This window comes from Leptidea sinapis, chromosome 3 (genome assembly GCF_905404315.1).
Source record: "Leptidea sinapis chromosome 3, ilLepSina1.1, whole genome shotgun sequence".
NCBI classification, from domain to species: Eukaryota; Metazoa; Arthropoda; class Insecta; order Lepidoptera; family Pieridae; genus Leptidea; species Leptidea sinapis.
The window spans coordinates 18,239,006-18,262,769 of NC_066267.1; the positions used below are offsets into that span (position 1 = coordinate 18,239,006).

At 33.3% G+C, this 23,764-nt stretch overlaps 1 protein-coding gene across 2 annotated transcripts; it reads left to right on the plus strand.

The window, feature by feature from the left end:
* The first annotated feature begins 386 nt into the window (after positions 1–386).
* Positions 387–13,392, plus strand: LOC126978671 (glucose dehydrogenase [FAD, quinone]-like). 2 transcript variants are annotated; one of them, XM_050827677.1, is made up of 6 exons: positions 387–511; positions 2,831–2,993; positions 5,359–5,516; positions 11,624–11,738; positions 12,025–12,436; positions 12,953–13,392. In XM_050827677.1, the coding sequence occupies exons 1-6, from the start codon at positions 462–464 to the stop codon at positions 13,345–13,347; spliced, it is 1,293 nt and encodes a 430-aa protein (XP_050683634.1). In that variant the 5' UTR covers positions 387–461; the 3' UTR covers positions 13,348–13,392. The 2 variants fall into 2 exon arrangements, with proteins under 2 accessions (XP_050683634.1, XP_050683631.1); XM_050827674.1 differs by having other exon boundaries at positions 12,025–13,392.
* The last annotated feature ends 10,372 nt before the right edge of the window (positions 13,393–23,764 follow it).

A 23,764-nucleotide genomic window follows, 5' to 3' on the forward strand; every position in this document is an offset into this window, starting at 1 on the left:
AAAGGACTTGTATACTCGACTTAGCCGAGTAGTAGGAATTAAGAGCTTATATGTGTTACTGGTGTTAAGATTATGTTTATGACAGTTTCTAGCAAATTCATTTATGTGCCTATGAACATACATAATAACATTATCAAGAATAATATGTTGAGAAGCAACAATCAAGATGTTAATTTCTTTAAATTTCGCTCTCATAATTCTTTAGGACCTAGGTTATAAATAGCTTGAATAGTCCTCTTCTGCAGCACAAATATTGTATTACATAATGTTTAATTTGACTCAAACCATAGCTATAACAGCTAATATGATGCAACTCAGTCTAAATTTATGGTTTGTACGGATGTTGCGTGATCGCGACATGTTGTCACTCAGTTACAAAAATGTGTTGGATTGCGCCAGACATAACACCTGTTTGTGCTGCCACCGAAGCTTCACTCACACAATGTTCTCCAACTGGGTTCATGTATTTATCACTACTGATGCAGTTATTTGGGAATTCATCTGAAAATAGGTATGTTCATAATGTCACAATTAAAAATAAGTCTTTTATTGGAAACATAACAATGCTTATAACAATATTTATATTTCTCAAAATAAGGGACGAGACGAGCAGATTGATACGCCCTGCCCATCACAATTCAGTGCCGCTCAGGATTCTTTGAAAAACCGTAAAATTCTGAGCGGCACTACAACTGCGCTCGTCGCCTTGAGACATAAGATGTCAAGTCTCATTTGCCCAGTAATTTCACTAGCTACGGCGCGCTTTAGACCAAAACACAGTAACGCTTACACATTACTGCTTCACGGCAGAAATAGGCGCCGTTTTGGTACCCATAATTTAGCCGGCATCAGGTGGAGCCAATATGTTCACGTAGAGGTGTGCCAAGAATTAAAATAACAGGTAATATTATTACAACTATAATAGTATTGATTATATCTACGTAATGTCACGACAGCAACAACTAATAAATCTATATCAATATGTCATATAATAAAATCGTAACTATGCCGTGTCTGTCCTTCAATATCTTTCAAAATAACTTATACAACTAATTATTTATGTTCTTCTTTGTAACGGAGGTCAATTAGCTCTTTGAATATTTGTCGGTTTGTCTGTTTGTTTGTCCACGCTTATTTCTGAAGTGGCTAAACCAAAATGATTGTTGGTAAGCTCCCTTTAGTATTTTAGTGTATGTTTCAATGCACCGAGTGGAGCTTTGTCAGCCGGATACACCGAGTCGAGTCGCTTAAGAAAAGTGTACGCGCTTTTCTTGAAGGTGATGTAGTTTCGTCATGGAAACACCGCACAAGGAAGCTCATTCCATGCCATACCATAAAATTGCTTTGAAAACCGCATTCTGAAGGTATGCCACCACCTTGAGATGGCGGGGATGATATCCTAATTTGTGGCATGTCGTACGAAAGTGGAATTCGGCAGCACGAGTGTTCCGACGAACTGTTTGGCAGGTCAAATTATTATCACTCCCCGTGATAAATGTGGTAGAAGACACACAATAAAGCATGCATCATTTAATTTCATTCTACAAGAAAATTATATATTTTATCTTAATATCACGTACGTATTCCAGAGAAAAATTTTAGTCATTTAATGATTTAAGCAGACTTCAACTCAAGGATATAATTTTGTAGGTAAGAGTCAAACAATATCATTTGTTATAGTTGAGTGCTCTGCTCGGTAAGAAATGTCGGAAAGAAACGTTATCCAAAAGATGATGTCTACATCGAGATATTCCTAGTGTTTTTGCCTATATATTATTACATAAAAATATTAATATTTAAACATCAACAATACATATACATACATTATAGTTCAAAGGTCGCTTCCCGCTATCTGTCCCTATGTATGCGTAGAACCTTATAACGACGCAATGGATTTTGATTCAAGAGGAATGTTTATGTGTATAAAACATGCATAATATAGTAGAGAAACACTGATAATTTTGGAGATTCCTAATATGATGTCGTAAATAAACACATTTTTTTTCACTTACATTGCAAACGCTGGCTGAACCCTACATGATAGATCAAATATTACTACAGTGCTGTACACCTGTTATTAAGGTCTACGAAAAAGACCGCAATAGTATACGTTTATCTCTGAGAGATTTTTTATCCATTACTTTGTATGGGAAATAATGGCTTATTTAGGATGCGATTGTAAGCAATACAGCATTACAACTTATCCAATTAAGTACCCTAAATACATTGTTCAATAATTATAGATCATTATGGCCCTTTACAGCATGTAATTTGAATGAAGATTTTATAGATTTAAAATGCTGGGACCTAGCGGTACCGGCCGGGAAAACATTAGAATGAGTATCATCAAGTTTATAAAACAATACAGTCTACGAAACTTATTTTTATATGTTATCGTCGTATTGTTGAGATATTAATAATTAATAAATAACGGGATCACTCGGAAATTACATTATACTAGCGGACCGGGCAGGCGTTGTCCTCTACACACATCTTAAATTTGAAAAATTTTAGTAAAAAAGTAATAAAGTTAGTTCACTAACATTCACATGGGCAGGATAATTATACATGGACAGATTTGAGAATCTAAACTATTCTCAAATTCACTGGAACACACAAAAAAATCATCAAAATAGGTGCAGCCGCTTAGGAGGTTCACTTGTGAATCTAAACCATTCTCGAATGTACATGAAGTCACACAGAAATTTTTATTAAAATCGGTCGAGCCAATTCGGAGGAGTTCAGTGACAAACATACGCACATCAACTTGTGACAGAACGTAGTTTGTCCGGGCAGCTAGTAAATTATAAATTATCTTAATTTTTTTCAGTGTTGGCAGAATAAATCCTTTTCAACCACCAATAAAACCTACTAACGATGAAGACCTGACAAAAGACAATGAAGAACTAATGGAATTCGATTTTGTTATTGTTGGTGGTGGCTCTGCTGGATGTGTGATAGCTAATAGATTATCAGAAGTCAAGAATTGGAAGGTAGCATATCATATCTAATATCTTTAAACGAGCAATTATTGTCTCTCGTGGGCGAGTAATCGATCTAGCTAGGTTTCAAGTATAAAAAATGTAGTTTTATCCGTGTTTTAATGAGAAACAGCAACAATAACATTAGAATACAAAGGTAAATTTCGCCACTATATGTACAAGACTGCAATAGCTCAGATGGGACATTGGGTGAATCGGAAAGCAGAAGAACCCAGTTCGAATCCATATTATGTCTTTTTAATTCCTTTTTTTTGTTCATGTTTTGTAAATTCTTAAAAATCCGAGTAAGGCTCGGTCGTCTGGACATTTTAAATTATTAAAGATAAAAATTACATTCAAACTATATATATAACGTACCATGCTACGATCCCATAGCATCTCACATGGTACGTATACCATTATCACACCATGAACAAACAACTTATGAGGTTAATTATTATATAAATGAAATGAAAATATCAATAGATGTAGAGTCTTCAACATTAGGCGTGAAAATGGCATCAAACCTTCACGTTGCATGTTTGTAGAGGAATGCCGCAAGGTTTAATTTTAGAGCTACTTATATCTATACTTTTCACAGCAGATCTTACTAACTGCATAAAAATGCATGCAAAAAAAACTTAATGATATATATTATAAGAATGTACCAATCAAATAATTATAATCTCAGAATCAAGCGTACAAATAGAAAAAGTTTCTATGCGCAAAGTTTAGCAATAATATTAAACTAATCCTTATGATTAAAAATCATATTCTTGGTATCGCCATATCAGTTTTATAGGTTCATATTATCTACCGCAAAAGAGACTTGTCAAACGTTTGTCATTGCAAAGAATTGTGTGAACCAGGGATTCTACCTAAATTTAACTATGCGAATACAGTGATTGGGCCAACGTGGTTAGTCTTCAACAAATCTTTTACAGATAATAACAAATCTGTTTTTAAACATCAATACCACAATGAAAATGGAGTTTCAGAGACATTTACATTTTGGCTATTACACTCAATACTTTGCAACATTTATAGGGTTAAGTGGTTGTTTGATTCAAAAGAGAACTATCAAACGCGGCATGGCAATCTCCCACGGAAGTGGTACAAGGTACCGCAGCATTAGAAGAAGCTTTTGCAATAACAAGCTTAAACAATATTTGTGCTGCAGAAGAGGGCTATTCGCTCTATCTATAACCTAGGTCCTAAAGAATCATTGAGAGCAAAATTCAAAGAAATTAACATCTTGACTGTTGTTTCTCAATATGTTCTTGATAATGTAATGTATGTTCATAGGCACAAGTGAATCTACCAGAAACTGTCATAGCCATAATGTTAACGAAAGACATAAACTGATGATGCCTACTACTCGGCTAAGTCAAGTTAGTAAGTCTTTTGTGGGGCGATGTATATGCTTTTACAACAAGATCCCAGAAAATGTTCAAAACAAAAGTATTACGTTATTCAAAAGAATTGTTAAAAAACGTTTGTGTGGTAAAGGTTACTATAACATAAATGACTTTCTTAATGATACCACAGATTGGGAATGGAGTGACCGCCCTCAGGCTATTAAATAATAAGTTTAATTGTACAATATTACTTTGTAAACATATTTATTCGATGAAAAAATAAAGCCCGCTGAGTTTTAGAGACTTAGAGGCATAAAAAAATATTGATTAAAAATGTGATCTATTTAAAAAAAATAACGAGTTGCACTTCGGGAGTGCCGGCAGAAGTGAAAACTTGAACATAAACGTTTATTAACTACTAGCATTTATGTGGTTAAATACAATATTCATTTCTTGCGCTATTGTGCACAAAAATGACAATTTATATTACATAAAAAAATTACACTTCAGAAGTATTACAATTATTTTACATTAAAAAGTTTATCTCTCAGACAAATCTACTTTTAGAAAAATTCAAGGTTTTCGTAACGTTGGTCACCAAACCCTTCCTTCCACTCCTTTCGGTCCTCGGCCTTCTTTATTGCAGCCGTAAGTGGTCCGACTAGCGGCTAGGTGATCGGTGGTCTTTTACCCTCCACCTTGCCTATGATAATCAATTTGTATAAATTACTTTGATGACGTCGGGCAATGTGGCTAAAATACCCCAAGATCTTTTGATAGCAAATTATGGACAATCTCGTGCCAATGCGAAGTTGTTCCAGGATAGACACTTGTTTGTTCTCTTAGCCGTCCACGGTATGCGACGCTGAAGCTGATAATGATACATGTATGCAAATGATTCAATAAATGTACTCGAAAATCGCACTTTTCTGTCGTCTTCTTTGTGAATCTGATTCTGAAGGTCTAACAGATCTTTTGAAGTCTCTAACGTATCATTTTAATTGTATAATTTTTAATAGATACTCCTTATTGAAGCCGGCCCAGAAGAACCCGATATCACGATGGTGCCCTCGACAGTTAAAACCCTAGCAGGTTCCAATATTGACTGGAAGTATTCAACGCAGCCAGACAACTATACCTGTCAATCGCAGAAGGGCCATGTATGTGGCATGCCAAGGTTGGCAAGTATTTCAATTGAATTGAATTAAAAAAAAAACGTGTTCGTCTCGGAACACCCCATAGAAGAATAACTTAAACTAATCTAATTTGATCTATTTAATATTGAAATTGTTTTACCTGAGAAAAGCTTAAGTTATTACTTATATTTTATGTGTATTAATATGATAATGTGAGGTAAGGTACTTTATTTATAAATATATTGAATATATAAAATATATTTAAATAAAATACTTTAAAATTATTAAAACGCGTGTAATTGTACATTAGATTCTTTGCGTAAAAGTTATGTTTTTTTATTTCAGTTAACCCGACGTTTCAAGACCTTTCCAGATCTCGTTTTCAGGGGGACTGTGGATGAAATGAGTCAAAGATAGTATTTGTCATAGTTAGTAAAATTATCTAACACCAGGGATCCAATAACCTCTAAATTAAAACCTATAACTACACATACCAAAAAAGAAGAGGACACTGTCAGTAAATTTTGCCAAAAACCATCTGTGTACAGCAAATACCACCTCCAAGGAAATAAATGGCGCTAAACTTTATAATGACAACTATGACAAATACTATCTTTGACTTCGTCGGTTTAACTAAAATAAAAAAAAGTAACTTTTACGAAAAAAATCTAATGTAAAACCGTTACGATTACATGCATTTCAATCCTTTAAAAGTGTTTTATTAAAATGTGTAACACTAGCGTTAATCAAAGAAAATACTAAATAAAATATATTCTATTCTTATTCTTAGTTACAATTCTTGAATATTTATATTAAAATTTTGTGTATGTACATGTCGGCGTTACGCCAGGGTTTCCTTGATCAGGGTCCATCATGAAGACATACAACCCGAAGAATTTCTCAGTTTATTGAAGCACAACTGCTAGTATATAGATAGATAGATATGAACCGTCTTTACATAAAACAACCGCTTATATAGCTTCCATACAATAGATGAAACAGAGTAGATACAACTTCTTTTAAAATACAAATAAAATTAGGTATTGTAAAATAATTCGTGAATACAGCTCAATAAATGTTTTAGTGAATTTATATAACTTCAAATGATTTATATAATACACTGGCCTTCAAAAGTAAGTATCACACTTTTAAAATTGGGATAACGTTTTAAGTTCACAAGATATACTTTCGAAATAAAAAGGACTCCAAAGAGAATTTAATTGGGTCTTGTTGTAAAAATTTATGCTAAAAAGTACATAACATTTATTTATCATGCCTCTTTCAGTTGAAGAATGTGCTAGGATCATGGCTTTTCCGGAACTAGGCATCAGTATGCGTCGCATTGCAAGAATGGTGGGTGTGACGGTACGAATGGTCCAGAAGGTAAAGCGAAGGTACGAAGAGACTGGACACCATCTGAGGAGACCTTGTAATGGCAGACCCAGGTGTACCAGTGCCCGAGAAGATCGTTATATTATTTCCACTGTGTTAAGAAATCGCCACCAAAATGCAGTTGAAGTCCAGCAACAGCTACTTCAGACCCGGAGGGACTACATTAGTGACAGTACAGTGAGAAGAAGACTTGCTGAAGCAAATTTGAAACCCCGAAGACCAGCGAGTGGCCCAAAACTCGAGAGACAGCATCGAGTAGCGAGACTGCGATACGCCCGTGAACACATGCAGTGGGATGAAGAAGAATGGTTAAGAATTTTGTTTGCAGATGAGTCTCGATTCTCCTTTTACACTTCTGATGGAAGGCGAAGTGTTTACAGGCGACCTGGTGAGCGATACCTTCAAGCCTGCATCTCAGAAAGAGTCCAATACGGTGGAGGCAGTGTACATGTACGGGCTGGCATATCTTCAGAAGATCGCACAGAGCTAGTAGCCATAGAAAATGGCACCCACACTGGGCAAAGATATGCTCGAGAGATTCTCAATGAATATGCAGGGCCGTATTTAGCAAATATGGGTGATGGATCGATGCTGATGCATGATAATGCCCGGCCACACACGGCTCATATCGTACAAGAGTATATTCAGGAGGTCGGTATCAGCGTGATGGCTTGGCCATCAAGAAGTCCTGATCTTAACCCGATTGAACACGCCTGGGATGAGCTTGGGAGGCTAGTCAGAAATCGCAGACCACCACCTACTACACTCAGGGCACTAAAGCAGGCCCTGGTAGAAGAATGGGAGAATATTCCCCAACATCGGCTCCGAAACCTAGTGTTCAGTATGCCAAACCGGCTCGAAGCTGTAATCAGAGCTCGAGGAGGCAATACCAGTTATTAAAAATTAAATAACATGTAATACATTTTAGTTTAATTTTTTTAAACTAAACTAAAAATGTTTATTTTCATTGTTTTATCTTTTTTATGTTAAAAATGTTACTAATGTATAATTTTAGTTTCTGAGAATTAAAGCCTATAAAATTTGCAACAAAACGTTTTTAATCTTAAATCTCTACCTTCTATAGTTAAGAAAAAAATTAAATTTGAAAAGTGTGATACTTACTTTTGCAGGTCAGTGTAGTTTGATCATTTAATTTGAACAACCATTACGAAGTAAGAAGATGGCGCTGCAAGCAAGTTTCGAATACAATTAAGAAAAACTTATTGCATAAAATAATAAAGTTTGACACAGAATAACAATATTAATTCTAATATAAATTAATTTGAACATTTAGACATTCAATTAAGTATTTTAACAATAAGTGAAATATCAAACATCTTCAAAACATTCATACAGTCAAAAAAGAAGTTATGTTTACAAATAGCTATTTGTATTTAAATCTTATATATTTCAGATATATCTATAATAATATATTCATTTTAACGATAAACTAAAACATAAATATCAATAGTTGCAGACAATTGACGGTAGGTGGCGATTTGCGCCCATATACATTAATAATATCATTATTTAATATTATACAAGTAACAATTCGTTAGATTGAGAGTGTAATTTGGCTTGTGCTTGGGGGGAAGTGGTTGTGTAGTCCGTTATATAAGCGACTTCCTAAGAGTGCAACTTCTGATATCAACTATAACTATTATTTATACTGTGGAAATAAGCTGGTAATAAAGATACTAGTAAATAAGGTAAGTACCTTATTTACTCGAGTGAGAGTCTTGTTTATAAACCACAGAAGTAAGCTGTTGTCGCGCAGTATGTACCATTGCAAACTTGCCACTTTTTAATCAAAAAAGTATTTCAAACTTTAATACAATAAAATAGTATATTTCATTACGAGTGCGGAAAGCCTGTCATTGCAAAGAGTTCCGAGCCGAGGCGCAGCCGAAGGTGAGGGTTGCCAAGTCTTCAGTAGATTTTTTTTATTGATATGAAATGAAAATAAAATTTAATGAGATGAAATTAAATAAAACCTAACCTACCTCATTGAATCAAATCATTAAATGTGATATTGAAACAAATTACTAGGTTCTATTTAGAAATATTTGCATAAATCATTAAAACTTCGTGGTTGGTTTTTCTTTTTAATAGACATTATTTTGACAGTTGGGAAAGAGAACGCACGAGTTCGGAAAAGGTAAAGAAAAAGCACGAGTATGTAATAGCCCACATCCCAACGCTATACGTCCCTGCAATACGCCACTTTTTAAGCAACTGTATTAAAAATTACTTTTACTCTACTTAACGCTTCTTAATGCTTTAATTTACACTAATATTATAAAGAGGTAAAGTTTATGAGGTTGTAGGGGGTAATTTTCTGGATCTACTGAACCGATTTTGAAAAATCCGTTACCAATAGAATACCACATTAATTGTGAATGAAATATGGCTATATAAACCCGAACAATTAAAAGATTTTTCATTGTAATCGATTTTGTAAAATAAGCCTGAGAAAAAACGGACAAACGAACTTACTAACGCTGTCTTAACAATGTCAGATATTATATGATTGATTTGTATGTGTGAAAGTGTGGATAGCATGTGATATTGTTGATAGCATATGGCAGCATTAGAACACTAACTAATATAGTAGCAATTTAATAAAACACTTTAAAGAATAAATCTTAAAATATAGAAATCCAGTGTCCTGAAGTTCGTTTCCAGTCAACTCCTACATTAATGAACGGATTTTAATGGGGATGCAGTAAGTTGAGAGATTCGATTCGATTTGGGACCCATCAATATTTGTTTTGTACGGACATATTTTCTACTAGCAATGCCTCGCGGTTTCACTCGCTTAGATACCGATCTCGTGGTAGTGGAAAGTCTACTAAATCGGACTTAAGATTTATTTTTGTTAACATTTCTCAAAAGTTTTCTTTCACCTAGATATTATTTTATTATTACATTATTTTTTTTAGTTTGAATTTTTATTAATTCGTTATATTTTTTAAATGAAATGTCCGATTTTAATAATTTAAAAAGTATTTTACAGGCATAGAAACGGTCTTTAACAAGATATAATTTAATGGGATACGGATTAATACAGAGCTTTGAATTATGTGGTTTATATTATTGTCGGCACTTATATGAACTTTTAATATACAAATGATTTAAGTTTTCTTAAGTCTTAATTCCGCCAATATTTGTTTTTAAAACAACACGTGTTTCGCCTCTACACGAGGCATCCTCAGGAGGTGTTGTCTCGCCAAAATCTGGCACGAGACTGTAGAAAACTTAAATCATTTGTATAATTATGGATTTCCGCAAAGTAACGCCTAATTCAATAAACTTTTAATATGTAAAAAAGTAGTCATAGTGGCATAACTACAGTAGCTGGACATATGGTATCGCGGACTTTTTTGAAGATATTGATACGTTCTATAAAACTGTAGAACTGGCTTATTTTTATTTTATTGGGGATCCCTATTTTTTTTAAATGAAGCCTATTTCACTCAGTGAAGATGCAGTTTTCTAATGGCGGAATAATTTTTTAAATTGCTTCAGCAGTTTTTGTGTGTAACATTACAAACATACATACAAAAACACAATATTTTTCCTATTTATAATATTATTAGTTTAGATGACAGAAATGATTGACGCACGGTTTGACAGTTCTGCTGTGAAACAATTTCATTATAACAACAGGAGCATATTTTATGAAATAATACTAGATGTTGTGAAATATTATTGACAAATTCATAAACCAGTACTTTATTTATTATGTACAGAACAACGTTTGTTGTGTCAGCTAGTATATTTCTATAAAAAGACTATAGCGTTAATGGTTGGAATTTATCCTTGAATAAATTTAAATATTTATTTAAAAAAGGCTCTTTTATTAAGCATATTAGTCACTGCTAAGTAATGAATGTAAGCAAACCGACGACCTTGACTAAATGATGATTATTTTTAAATTAACTTATCTTCTGCTTTGTATAAATGTTTTATAGAGTGCAAAGCCGAATACTCAGAGATATTTATGTGCCATTTGTTCTCTCTTAGAGTGCGAAACAGATTTAGCTTTACATTTATCGGCAAAGGAATAAATTTTGAATTTACTAACAAAAACATATTTTAACAATTTATTTATATTTCTACTTGTTTAGCTTTCTGAAACGGTACAATATCATTTTATACATTTAATACGTTATAAATATTAAATTCGCATTATAAATATTAAATTCGCATTCATACGCATAATATTATTCTTTTAATGTTTAAACTATACATATTATTATGTTAAAGTAAATTAAGTTGAAATTCATTTAAGTCGATTTTTTTGTTTATAAATTAAAGTTATTTAAGTTGAAAACTCATTAGTTGATTTTTGTTTATATAGAGAGACCTGTAATTGGCTATTATATGTACACCAAATTTTTAAGACTAATTTGTAATATTTATGCTGTTGGTCTTTTCAATAAATAAATAAATAAATAAAATTGTTTCGGAGTATAAACTGTATATTGAAAGTTTTTTTCTAAGAATACTTGTGTATGTTGTACTAACAACACTGAAACAGAAAAAAATGTTTATTATATTTAAATAAATGATGGCCGCGTAGTAGGTTACTGTAATTTTCGATAGTAATCATAAGGGGTCAAAGTTACTAGCTACTGGAATATGAGGTCGTCTAAATGAACGAGGGTTTCGTCTGAGTCAATTAAAACCTTCGAAATTCGAAACGGTCAGACGTGAAATCCGCTTAAAGATTTATATGTTTTATTGTTTTTAGGGGTAAGACATTGGGAGGATCAAGTGCTATCAATTATATGGTTTACATGAGAGGAAACAAGTTAGATTATGACGGTTGGGCTGCGGCTGGTAACCCTGGTTGGAGTTACGATGAGGTTTGACTTATAATTATATCAATCCCCAGAAAGCCATAATTATAACTATCGTGTGGGTGGCGGCTGTACTGACAAAAGTTTTGAGATCTAAATGGATGTTAAGTTCTACAAAACTAAAACAGTTCTCAAGTAAATTAAAAACACAATTCCTTTTTTCTGCTGCATTACTATGCTTACAAGCATTTTGTTGTTTTTTTATTTTATATTATTATTATTTTTTATTTTTTGTTTTAATCATGAATAACATCTTAATACATAATATTATAGAATAATTTTATAATTTTAGGTTCTACCATATTTCAAGAAATCAGAGAATAATAGAGAAGCCACTAATACAAAATTACATGGGATTAGTGGACCACTAAGTGTTGTTAAGTTTCCTTACATTGATAACACAACTGAAATCATTGTTGAAAGTTTTAAAGAAAAAGGCCTACCTCTGATTGATCTAACAAGTCCAAATAATCTAGGAGTAAACATAGCTTATTCAACATCTGAAAATGGCAAGCGACAATCGGCTAATGCTGCATTTATCAAACCAATACGGCAACTGCGATCTAATTTACAAATACTAACAGATGCATTTGCCACAAAAATATTGATAGATCCTACTTCAAAAACGGCATTTGGGATAAAATATCAAAAAAATGGAATTTTCTTTAAGGCTATTGCTAAAAAAGAAGTAATTATAAGCTCAGGTACATATAATTCTCCAAAGTTGTTAATGCTATCTGGTATAGGACATAAAGAATACTTAGAGAATCTCAAGATTCCAGTTTTAGCCGATTTACAAGTGGGTTACAATTTACAGGACCATGTATCTACATCTGGTTTAGTTTTAGCATTGTCTGATCAGCTTAGCAATAAAGTAAATAGATCTCAACTTCTATATGAAGTCAACGAGTATTATAAACAGGGGCCTCTTAAACACGGTCCACTTACAACAACATCTGTTTGTAATACTGTTGCTTTTATCAAAACTAATTTTACTAAAGAAAATGCTCCAGACATTCAATACCACTTTATTGGTGAGCAGGTTGATTTCTTCCAAGATCCAGCATCGTATTTAGCATCAAATATTTTTCCAATGTCATTTTACGATATTATTAATGTATACGCTTTGTTACTTGATCCTAAAAGTAGAGGCATTATCAAATTAAATGCAACAAACAATATTTTTGGTCCACCACTAATTTATCCTGGATTTTTTCAAGTTAAAGAAGATATGGATAGAATTATCGAAGGAATGAAATTTGCAGTTGGCTTGGAAGAAACGATAGCATTTAAGTCGGCTGGAATTTCTTTTGATAGAACAAAACTTAAAGGATGCCAAGGAATGTCTTGGGGAAGCTATGACTATTTTGCATGTTTGCTTATGCATTATACGACTACAATAGGTCATCCAGTTGGCACATGTAAGATGGGACCAAAAGCTGATAAAGACGCAGTTGTTGATGCAAAACTGCGTGTGCATGGAATTAAAAATTTAAGAGTGATCGACGCGTCAGTTATGCCAAAAATCACACGAGGAAATACCAATGCACCAACAATTATGATAGCAGAAAAGGGCAGTGATATGATAAAAAATGATCATGAAAAATCAAAATGATAAAAAATAAGGTTTCATTTGATAGTTATATGATAATTTAATATTATTAAGTAACATTGTTATTTATAAATAAATAAATTATCGTTTCTTGTTTCATTTTCACTCATTTTAGTTTGTTCCAAAAAGTAAAGTTAAAGTATGGAAGACTTATAAATATATTTCCTTCAACATAATGAAATGAATAAGATACCCCTATCTCATGCAGTCTGTTACAGTGAACGCAATATGCGTTTACTGGTCTGTTATCTAAAATGTGGATTAAAGGTATGATAGTATTAAAAATATGAAAAATATTGTGTCAAACCACCACCAATACGCTGATTTGCAAGCACTTTTTAGAGTTCCGTAGCCAAATGGCAAAAATCGGAACCCTTATACAAATACAAATACAAATATTTATTTATTACAACAAAATACAATCAGTGTTGGGGTCTCCTTTTAAGCAAAGAGTTGCCTGTAATAGGAGGCCCCGCTCTTCCATAGCAAGTTGACCTTAATATAAATATAATTACATAACATTTTAATTTTTTTTTTCCATTTTTTTTTAATCGGTAGTACAGTCACCGTAGTGCATCAATTATTATTATTCACTAATAGTTATAGTAAAACGTAAAGATATCCAATTTATACTGTGACACTGTGTGTTAGTAGTGAAGCAAACATATTAAATTCAGTGATAGTGCTCAAATTATCCTTAACAATATATCCACAGATTTCCACAATAATAAACATAATTATCACGCACAGATTACAATGTAATATTAGCAGATTACAATATAATATTAGGTAGTGTCTAAAAATACAACATAAATAAAATCTGTTGTATATAAAGTGAAAGTAAAGTGGGTACTCACAAAATACTAATCAGCTGACGGAATCCACAACATAGTGACAAGTAGTGACAACATCAGCAATAAATTATCGCTTGCCATCAATTGAATGTAAAATTTCAATCTAATTTAAACATCGTGAATGGCTTAACCAATAACAGTGTGTCTCGCAGAGTCCATACGTCACGAGTTCGAATCTCAGTAAACTCTTTATTTATGTTTTTTTTGTTGTGTCTTTCTTTAATTATTATAATATTTTTTTATATAATTTATTAAAATATTTTTTTTTTTAATTTAAATTTATAAATTGAAATAAATTTAAAAATATTAAGTATCTTCAATTCAGCCTAGGTGTGCATTGAAGTTTTAAAATCTCACCTAATAAATCTCCTATGTAATATATAACAAAACCGCGCTCATCCCCCTACCACGTTGCGACAATACACAAAACCCGGTACGGACATCAGGAAATGTCACCCTCCGAAAGAACAATTTGCAACGTAACCGGCCGGACGAAATGCAATCACTGGTTTCAGAAATCCGCTTATTGAGAGAAGGTATGGCAAAGCTTCAATCTGAATTCACAAGCCACATCGAGACTTTATCAGAAAAACTCCAGAACTACAATACACGTATTCTTAAGCTAGAAGAGCAAGAAAAGGAGAATTCTGTACTTAAAATACAAGTTTCTGAGCTCAAACGCCAGCTAAACCAACAGGCCCAGCTATCTCTTAACTCAGAGCTAGAAATAATAGGTGTCCCTGAAACTCCCAACGAAAACCCATTTCACATGGTTCTAACTACAGCCACAAAGATTGGGATGAAGCTAGAAGAAGCTGATGTGAACTTTGCATCCCGAGCAGGTCCACGCCATTCCAGTGGTAAAAACGACAGTCGACCTCGTCCCTTGGTAGTATCCTTTGTTCGGCGGGCGATGCGCGAAGAGTTTTTCAAAAATGCGAAAATGCGGCGCTCGGCCCTAACCACCAAGGACATAGTGCCAGCAGGACCCGAAATGAAACTGTTTGTAAATGAGCGCCTGACCAGTACTAGCCGGCGGTTATTTCGTGATGCCCGGGCTTGGATTAAGGAGCATGGATTTAAATACTGCTGGACTCAAAGAGGAAATATATATATCAGAAAGCACGAGGATCGACCGGAAGCCCGGCCCATCAGATTCGTTCTCTTAAGGATCTCCAGAACTTCTCAGACAAACGTAACGAATAACTTTAGTATAACATATGTGTATTTTGTTTTTTTATCTTTAGAAATTTTGTATTTAACTTCGTTCAAAATATTTCTTTTGAATTTTAACACTCTCACTCAACTTAACTCAACACACACCCACACAGTCACACTTACTACAATATTTGAAAGAAAAAACTTATTGACTTTAGCTAGAAGGGATATACCTTTTGACGTTATTATTCTCAGCGAATGTTGGATTAATGATTACACCACAATTAAGCAAATAGATGGTTATATAGCACACAGCACAAAAGTACATCAACAAATCAGGTGGGGTCATCGCTTACGTAAATAACAAATGGTCTGCGGAAGTTTCCGAACCTGATAAAGCCGAAGCAAACTGTTTGAAGATAAGTGTATGCAAAGTTTTCACAGTTCTAGGTATTTACCGTTCTCCGTCGTTCCCTAACACTGACAACTTTATTCAGTCCTTGGACCAGCTGCTCAGGTCAGTTAACCGACACTCTTGTCTCATACTGTCAGGTGACGTGAATATTAATATTATAGAAGAAATAACTACTGAGCAAACATCAAGTTACTTGGAAGTACTTGCTTCGTATGGGCTACTGTCGTCGATCAACAAACCTACACACAGTAAAACCTGCATCGATCACATATTCGTCCCATGTAACCTTCAAGCCGAATCGATTGTGTGTACCACCGATCTTACTGATCATGCTCTAATCATGGTTGGTATCAAAACAGAACAGCAGATGATCACAACTCAGGTGTGATCAAAACTAAAAGTTAACTACGATGTTAATAATAAAGAGCTAGAACCGCTTGACTGGTCTTCAGTTACTCAAGCAAACTCTGTTGACGATGCGGTGTCTATTTTCACGACTGCTGTATCAGCTTCGATTACTAAAACCACCAAAACTATTAAGGTAAGTCGTTCAAAATTTTGCAGCCACCCCTGGATGACTCCTGGTCTTATTAGGTGCTCCAAACAAAAAGATAAAGTCCACCAAATATAAAAAAAAAATCCTCATGATGAAACTAAAAAACTAACCTATTCAAGATATCTTAACATCTACATTAAACTCTTAAGAAATATCAAAGCTGAATACGAAAAAAAGGAACTAGTTGCTCACAAAAAAGATCCAAGAAAGCTCTGGCAAACAATCAATAAAATAACACATCGCAATTGCACAGCTCTTCCGGCGCAAGATTTAAAATATATAAGAAACAATGAGACCTTAAACATTTGTAATGAGTATTTTACTTCAGCTGGTCAAAACTTTGCAAATACAATACTTGGTCAAGAAAATGAAACCGAAGAATCGCTTGCAGCCAAGGTGAAAATTAACTCATCAGCACTAAGCTCAATATTTATAGCGCCTACAGATAAACATGAAGTTCTAGGTCTCATTCAGAATTTAGATCCTTATAGCTCCCCAGGTCTTGATTACCTGAACAATAAAGTTCTAAAGTCAATTGGTCCTGCAATTGCTGAACCGCTAGCGGCGATTTTTAATCAAAGCATTGAAAGTGGTACATTCCCTAAAGCATGGAAAGTTGCAGCAGTCGTACCGATCCATAAAGGTCAATCAAAGATGGAACCCAGTAATTACAGGCCGATATCACTATTAGGGTCTGTCTCAAAACTATTGGAGCGCATTGTGAACAAAAGAGTAGTCGCTTACCTTGAATCTAACTCCCTTATAGCGAATCGGCAGTTTGAATTTAGAAGGGGCAAGTCATCAGAACATGCAGTGACTCTTCTCACAGAAGTTGTTGCCGCCCATTTAGACGAAGGAAGGGCCTGTGTAGGAGTTTTCCTAGATTTATCGAAAGCCTTTAATACAGTTTCAATTCCCATCCTACTGCGAAAACTCGAAGCATACGGGTTCCGAGGAATTATACTGGATTGGTTTACCAGCTATTTGACGGATAGAAGCCAATGTGTTAAACTTAGTGACCTGAGACCAATATCCTTCGGCGTACCACAGGGCAGCATTTTAGGTCCTACCCTGTTTTTATTATATATTAATGACATAATGTTTATCCCATTACAAAATGCTGAGATCCTGTGTTACGCTGATGACACAGCTATTGTTTTTCACGGACTCTCTTGGGATACCGTTTACGAATATGACGAGCAAGGTATGTCACTGGTATCATACTGGTTGAAAAAAATATTCTAACTTTAAATTTTTCTAAAACTAGATTCCAATGCTTTTATAAGACTTCTGCTTCATCACCAAGCCAACAGCAAAATCTTAAAATTCACAGTACAAACTGTAAAGAGGTCCAGCTCAAAAGTGCACTTGTGACCACATTAAAAGAGTTAACGCAATGAGATATCTTGGAATAGTCGTAGACGAAACATTAAGTTTCAGAGATCACGTTGCTGCTGTCTCAACTCGTTTACGAAAATTGGTATACACCATTAAATTGCTTCGAGAGTCCGCTGAGCTTTCATTATTAAAAAGCATCTATTTAGCCCTCGGACAATCAATCATAAATTACTGCATTCTAGCCTGGGGAGGTACAAATTCCACCAACCTCATAAAATTGGAAAGAGCGCAAAGAGCTGTGTTAAAAGTCGCTTTGAGGAAACCGATTAGATACCCAACGAATGGTTTGTACAGCGACGCTCAGGTACTCAGTGTTCGAAAGCTGTACCTGATAAGAGTGGCGATGCATGTCCACAAAACAGCTCTGAACTCAAAAGAATACAACACATTGCTTAAAAACCGAGTTTAAAAATTGCCTGTTACTAATGTCAAAACTGCATTTGCATGTCGCTTTCCAACCTTTTTGTACCCCCGGATTTATAATAAACTGGTCCAGCTATGTAAATTTAAAGAACACTCCATCTTCAAGGCTAAAGAGCTTCTATCAAAATATTTAATACAACTATCCTATATGGAAACTGAAAATCTTCTTAAGGTACAATCCTAAAAAATACACACAACACATATACACAATACACACACTTTCAAACACACAACACATATACACATATACACACAATTAATACTTGTATAGTTATTATTTCTGTTAGTTTATTTCTTGTCTATCTTTATATGATTAGTAAATTTTAGTAATCAGCTTGTTGTCACTAGCCGCTTGTATATCTTTATTTTCTGTTAATTCTACTATTTCCCCCACGAGACAGGCAACACCTAGTGTGGGGGTCAGTATAAAATGTTAGTTTGTATATGAAAAGTGCGAAATAAATGATTTTGATTTTTTTTTATTTTTTTTGAACTAAGGGAAAGAAATCTATTAACAATAATAACATACTAAAAATTGATTTATTTGTTATCTAAACTTAATGTGTGTTGTGTGTGTGGGTGTGTGTATGTATGTATGTGAACGTGTGTATGATTGTATGTATTGGTGAGTGTGTGAGTGTGTGTGTGGGTGTGTGTGTTAGTTTGAAAGAAAACTAAAAGATATAGTACCTAACTATAAGTAGGTTTTCTGTGTCTTGATAATTATATGACCTTATTCTCTCACTCTCCACTCAATTATTATTTTCTTGCATTCATAGTATGATTTTTCACATATATTGTTTAGTTTATTTATTTTGTTATACAGTAAGGCCGCACGTTTTTCATACTGTATAGTTGCAAACGTTGTTTTGGTGTGAGGTACATGAGCAACAGTGTGTTTAATTCTCTTATTTAGATACGTCATTTCTGTCTGCCTGTCTGTCCGTCCGTATGTCACAACCACTTTCTTCCGAAACTTTAAGAACTATACTCTTGAAATTTGGTAAGTAGATGTAGTCTGTGAACCACGTTAAGATTTTCGGAAAAAAATTGAAAAAAAAAATTTTGGCGTATCCCCATATTTAGAACTGAAACTCACAATGATTTTTATCATCAAACCCATACGTGTGGGGTATCTGTGGATAGGTATTCAAAAATGATAGTGAGGTTTCTTATTTAATTATTTTTCAAACTGAATAGTTTGTGCCAGAGACAATATTCCAAAGTGATAAAATATGTGTCCCCCCTCCCTGTAACATCCAAAATAACAATGATAAAACTAAAAAAATATATGACGTACATTACCATGCAAACTTCCAGCGAAAATTAGTTTGAACGAGATCTAGTACTTAAGTAGTTTTTTTTTAATACGTCATAAATAGTAAACCGCAATTTACATTTCATTCAATCAACTCAAATATAAAAAAACATTTAGTTTCATCAAACACGCTTTTTGCATAAAGCGTGAACCATTATTTAATACTACGGAACCCTTCATGGGCGAGTCCGACTCACATAAAGATCTGAGTTTCATTATTTCGGTAAATAATAATTATTACTTACCATTATGTTATAATATTTTATATCAAAGTTGAACGCGAAATTAATATCTAATAAGCCACAAAAAGTAAGCTGATAACACCAAAAAACTAGCAAGAATTATATGGAATTGAATAGCTTTTTAGCGAAAGAATTTTATTTATATAAAAATAAGGGACGAGACGAGCAGGACGTTCAGCTGATGGTAATTGTTACGCCCTACCCATTACAATGTAGTCAGGATTCTTGAAAATCCCAAAAATTCTGAGCAGCACTAAAACTGCGCTCGTCATCTTGAGACATAAGATGTTAAGTCTCTTTTGCCGAGTAATTTCACTAGCAGTAATGTTTACACATTACTGCTTCACGGCAGAAATAGGCGCCGAATGAAGAATGTCATGGAGACGGCTTCAGTGGCTCCGAAACAGATTGAGAGAAATAAGAAGAAATATATATTCTAGATTTTTCATTTCAATTTATTGTCTGAATAAGGCCTCTTTTATTTTTATTATTCACAAGTTATTGGCGTAAAGATATTTAGACAACGTGAACAAGTATTGTATTAATGCATGGGTAAGTATGAAAGACATTGAGTCAAATTAGGAGGTAACGATAAATTGATAGGTAAGAAGAGTAACTCGAGCACACATCCCCAAGTAAATAGAACATCTTCGATACTAGAGTTTAAGAATAGTGTACATTATAGTGATCACCTGTTATATTCGTAGGTAGGCTAACATCAAATTAATAAGACACGTAAACTACTGAGACCTTTTAACACATTTTTATCCATAAATTTAAAGACAATGAATAGGAAATGATATTTTAAAATAAATTCCACATTGGACTTACTTATATGATAATTATGTAAAGTTAATTAAGTATTATGATTTCATAATTATTCAGAAGTGTAAGATTACTTTACAATTATCATTAGAACGATTACTTTGATCGTTGCTATTATAAATAGCTTCGTCAGTTGAATCTCACGTAAGGTGGAAAGGCTTTATGTTTTTTATAGTATTTGTAACTACAAAACATGTATAAACTGCGAATAGTTTTAATATGGATCTGAGAATTATAATATTACTGGGGTTTTAAAGTATCAGTGACTTAAGTGTAGTGTACTTTTATGCAAAATGTAATCGGGTTTTGAGTTAAGTTTTGAATTATATCTATCAATTCAATTCAAATCAAATTAAATCAACATCACTTTATTCATGTTGGTCAGGGAAATGACACTTATAAAAGTCAAAAATACTTTTTTTTAATTGAGTTTACAGCCCAAAACAGCCACCTGGTAAAGGTTTGAGAATGAGAAGTGGCCAGCATATTGCCACTCTTTTAAATCAACATTTACATTTTACAAATCATTTCAATAGCAATATATTATGTAAGATGACTGACACTAAGATTTATTTCATTACATTAATAAATCTTATAACTATACTAGTGGACCCAACAGACGTTGTCCTGTACACACGTCTTAAATTTGCAAAATCTGTCCAGCCGTTAAGAGGAGTTCTTATTTATATGGACGGAGAGAATTATATTATATGGACGGAATTGAGAATCTAAACCAATCTCAAATTCACTGAAACAAACAAAAAAATCATCATCATCGGTCCAGCCGTTAAGGAGGTAGTTTAATTGTGAATCTAAACCATTCTCGAATCCACCTGAAGACACACACCAATCTCAAATTCACTGGAACACACAAAAAATTTCATCCAAATCGGTCCAGCCGTCTAGGAGGAGTTCAGTGACATACACACGCACACAAGAATTATATATATAAAGATTTACAATACTACGACTACATAAAATTAAAACTATCATTACGTGGAAGCGTACCAAGAATACTGGCAGCATTACCGCGTTGGATAGCAAGGCTGATCCGTTGACCGAGCTGCCAGCGCTTGTAAGATGATGCAATAAAAATACTCAAACGTCAAATAGTCCATTCCTTACACGAGTAAGTCAAAAAAGATGAGCGAGCATGATGAAATCTGTCACGAGATTTAGGTGCTAAAAGTTATTAGTCATTCTTTAATTATTTTTCAAATATTACATTTTTTATCAAATCAACAATATATTATAATCTTTGTACTGTTATACTAAATTAATCGAAACTAATCCACATTTTGAAACGCCTCTAACATATAGAAGGATAACATAGATTTAAAGGTATACATAGAAGGATATAATAATATATATCATGTGATATTGTCAATCTTCTGTGCCCGGTAACAATTCGGAGTAAATCGTTTGAGTAATTATAATTGAGAAATTAAGATCAGAAATTAATATCTTAGCTCAAGACTAATCAAATTACAGGTTAATCGACTGAGTCATCAAATTAAACGGTTAATTTGTCAGATAATTGCATATTGCAATCAATACTGCATGGACATCACCGCAGCTAATTAACTTGATTTACCATTGCTTTATAACATTGCATTTGCCCAAATTGATATTTTAATTGTTGTCTTAGTTGCCAATTCTTAGGGCCTAACTGTACAAAACGCTGATCATATTTTTCTCTATTTCTCATTGTAATCTGCTGATACTTCTATATTATCATAAATAATGACTTTCATATCCAAAATAGTGTCTATCTGTGAAAACTTGTAATTAGCTTTTATTTTTCTTCTGTATTTATTGACTAATTCCTATTAATAAGCTGTAAATTTTCTTTTAAAATAAAATAAAAAATATCACAAGACCCGAAACACGTATTAAATTAAATTTATTTTAAAGAAAAATATAACAAAGTTGACTATTATTGCGAGACATGTTTTATCATCAGTTACGGTTTGCGGTTTCGCGTAAAATACATATCTGAGTGTCACAAGGTTCACACTTAGGTCTGATATTTTTCCTGGTGCTGACTTCCTTTTTTTTGCTTCCTTTAAAATTCTTTCGTGTGATCAAATGACCTGCTGATGTTATCTTACTGCAGGAAGACTTAAATTAGATTATTAAATGGTAGCCTGACAACCATTAATTAACATCTCAACTATAAAAAATAAAAAACATAAAATTTACCAATAAATCTACCAATGACTGATTATTTTCCACCTGCAAGACACACCCCTCTAGGTCTAGGAAATAGGCTAGGTCTTGGTTATTTGATATTAAGGTAAAATTTTTATACCAGATAAATGGCAAAGTGAAATAGTTCATACAGGTTGCTAGGTTTTTCATGGCGAACTTCCAAAATTTTCTAAATTAATATAGTTCTTAATTAAGACTTAGAGTACGATGCTTTAGTCAGGTCTATTTGAAATATTGTTGCAGTATATGGAATCCCCACAAAAAAAATATACATTTAAAAATTGAATAGAGAAATAGATTCCGCAATAAAAGGCCTCGATTTATATTATTGTGATTATCTAACTAAATTCAAACTTATTTATATTAAAAATTTTCTAAATAATTATTAGGCTTCCATATTTTTATTCATATTTAATCCGTATCCCTATCTAGCTTTATTATTTTAAACAAAAGCTGTGTTTGCCTGTAATTGGGTCTGCATTCCTTTTTAATATTAATGTGAATTCTAGTCGTTACGAGTACTAAGACGTAAGCTAGTGCAGAACCTAATAAATAAATTAAAAAACTAAAAACAAATAACGCAGTACTATATATTCGTATTAATATGATGTTTGATGGTTCAAAATCGCGTTTCTAATATAATTCTTTACCAATCGATTTGAAATGTTTACGCAGTATTAAATATGAAATAGGAGTATGTTTTTAGCAAAATCGGCTGGTTAGGTCTGCAGAACGTTGCCAAGGAGAAACTTACATAATATGAATACATAATAAGACCATACCTATACATAATAAGAAAATACGAACAAAATAGTTCACGCTATTCCAAATAATAGAATATTAAATTTTGCTTGGAATAGCAACTAAGTATCACTTTTATGTGAGTAAACATCCTCATTATAACAAATTGAAAGCTAGAAATTAAACATGAGCAGTTAGTTTGTTAGCGTTTCAAAGTTGAATCAGCATTTCTGCTGTATTTCCAACAAAGCCTGTCTTTTTGATGTGACGAGGTCATGT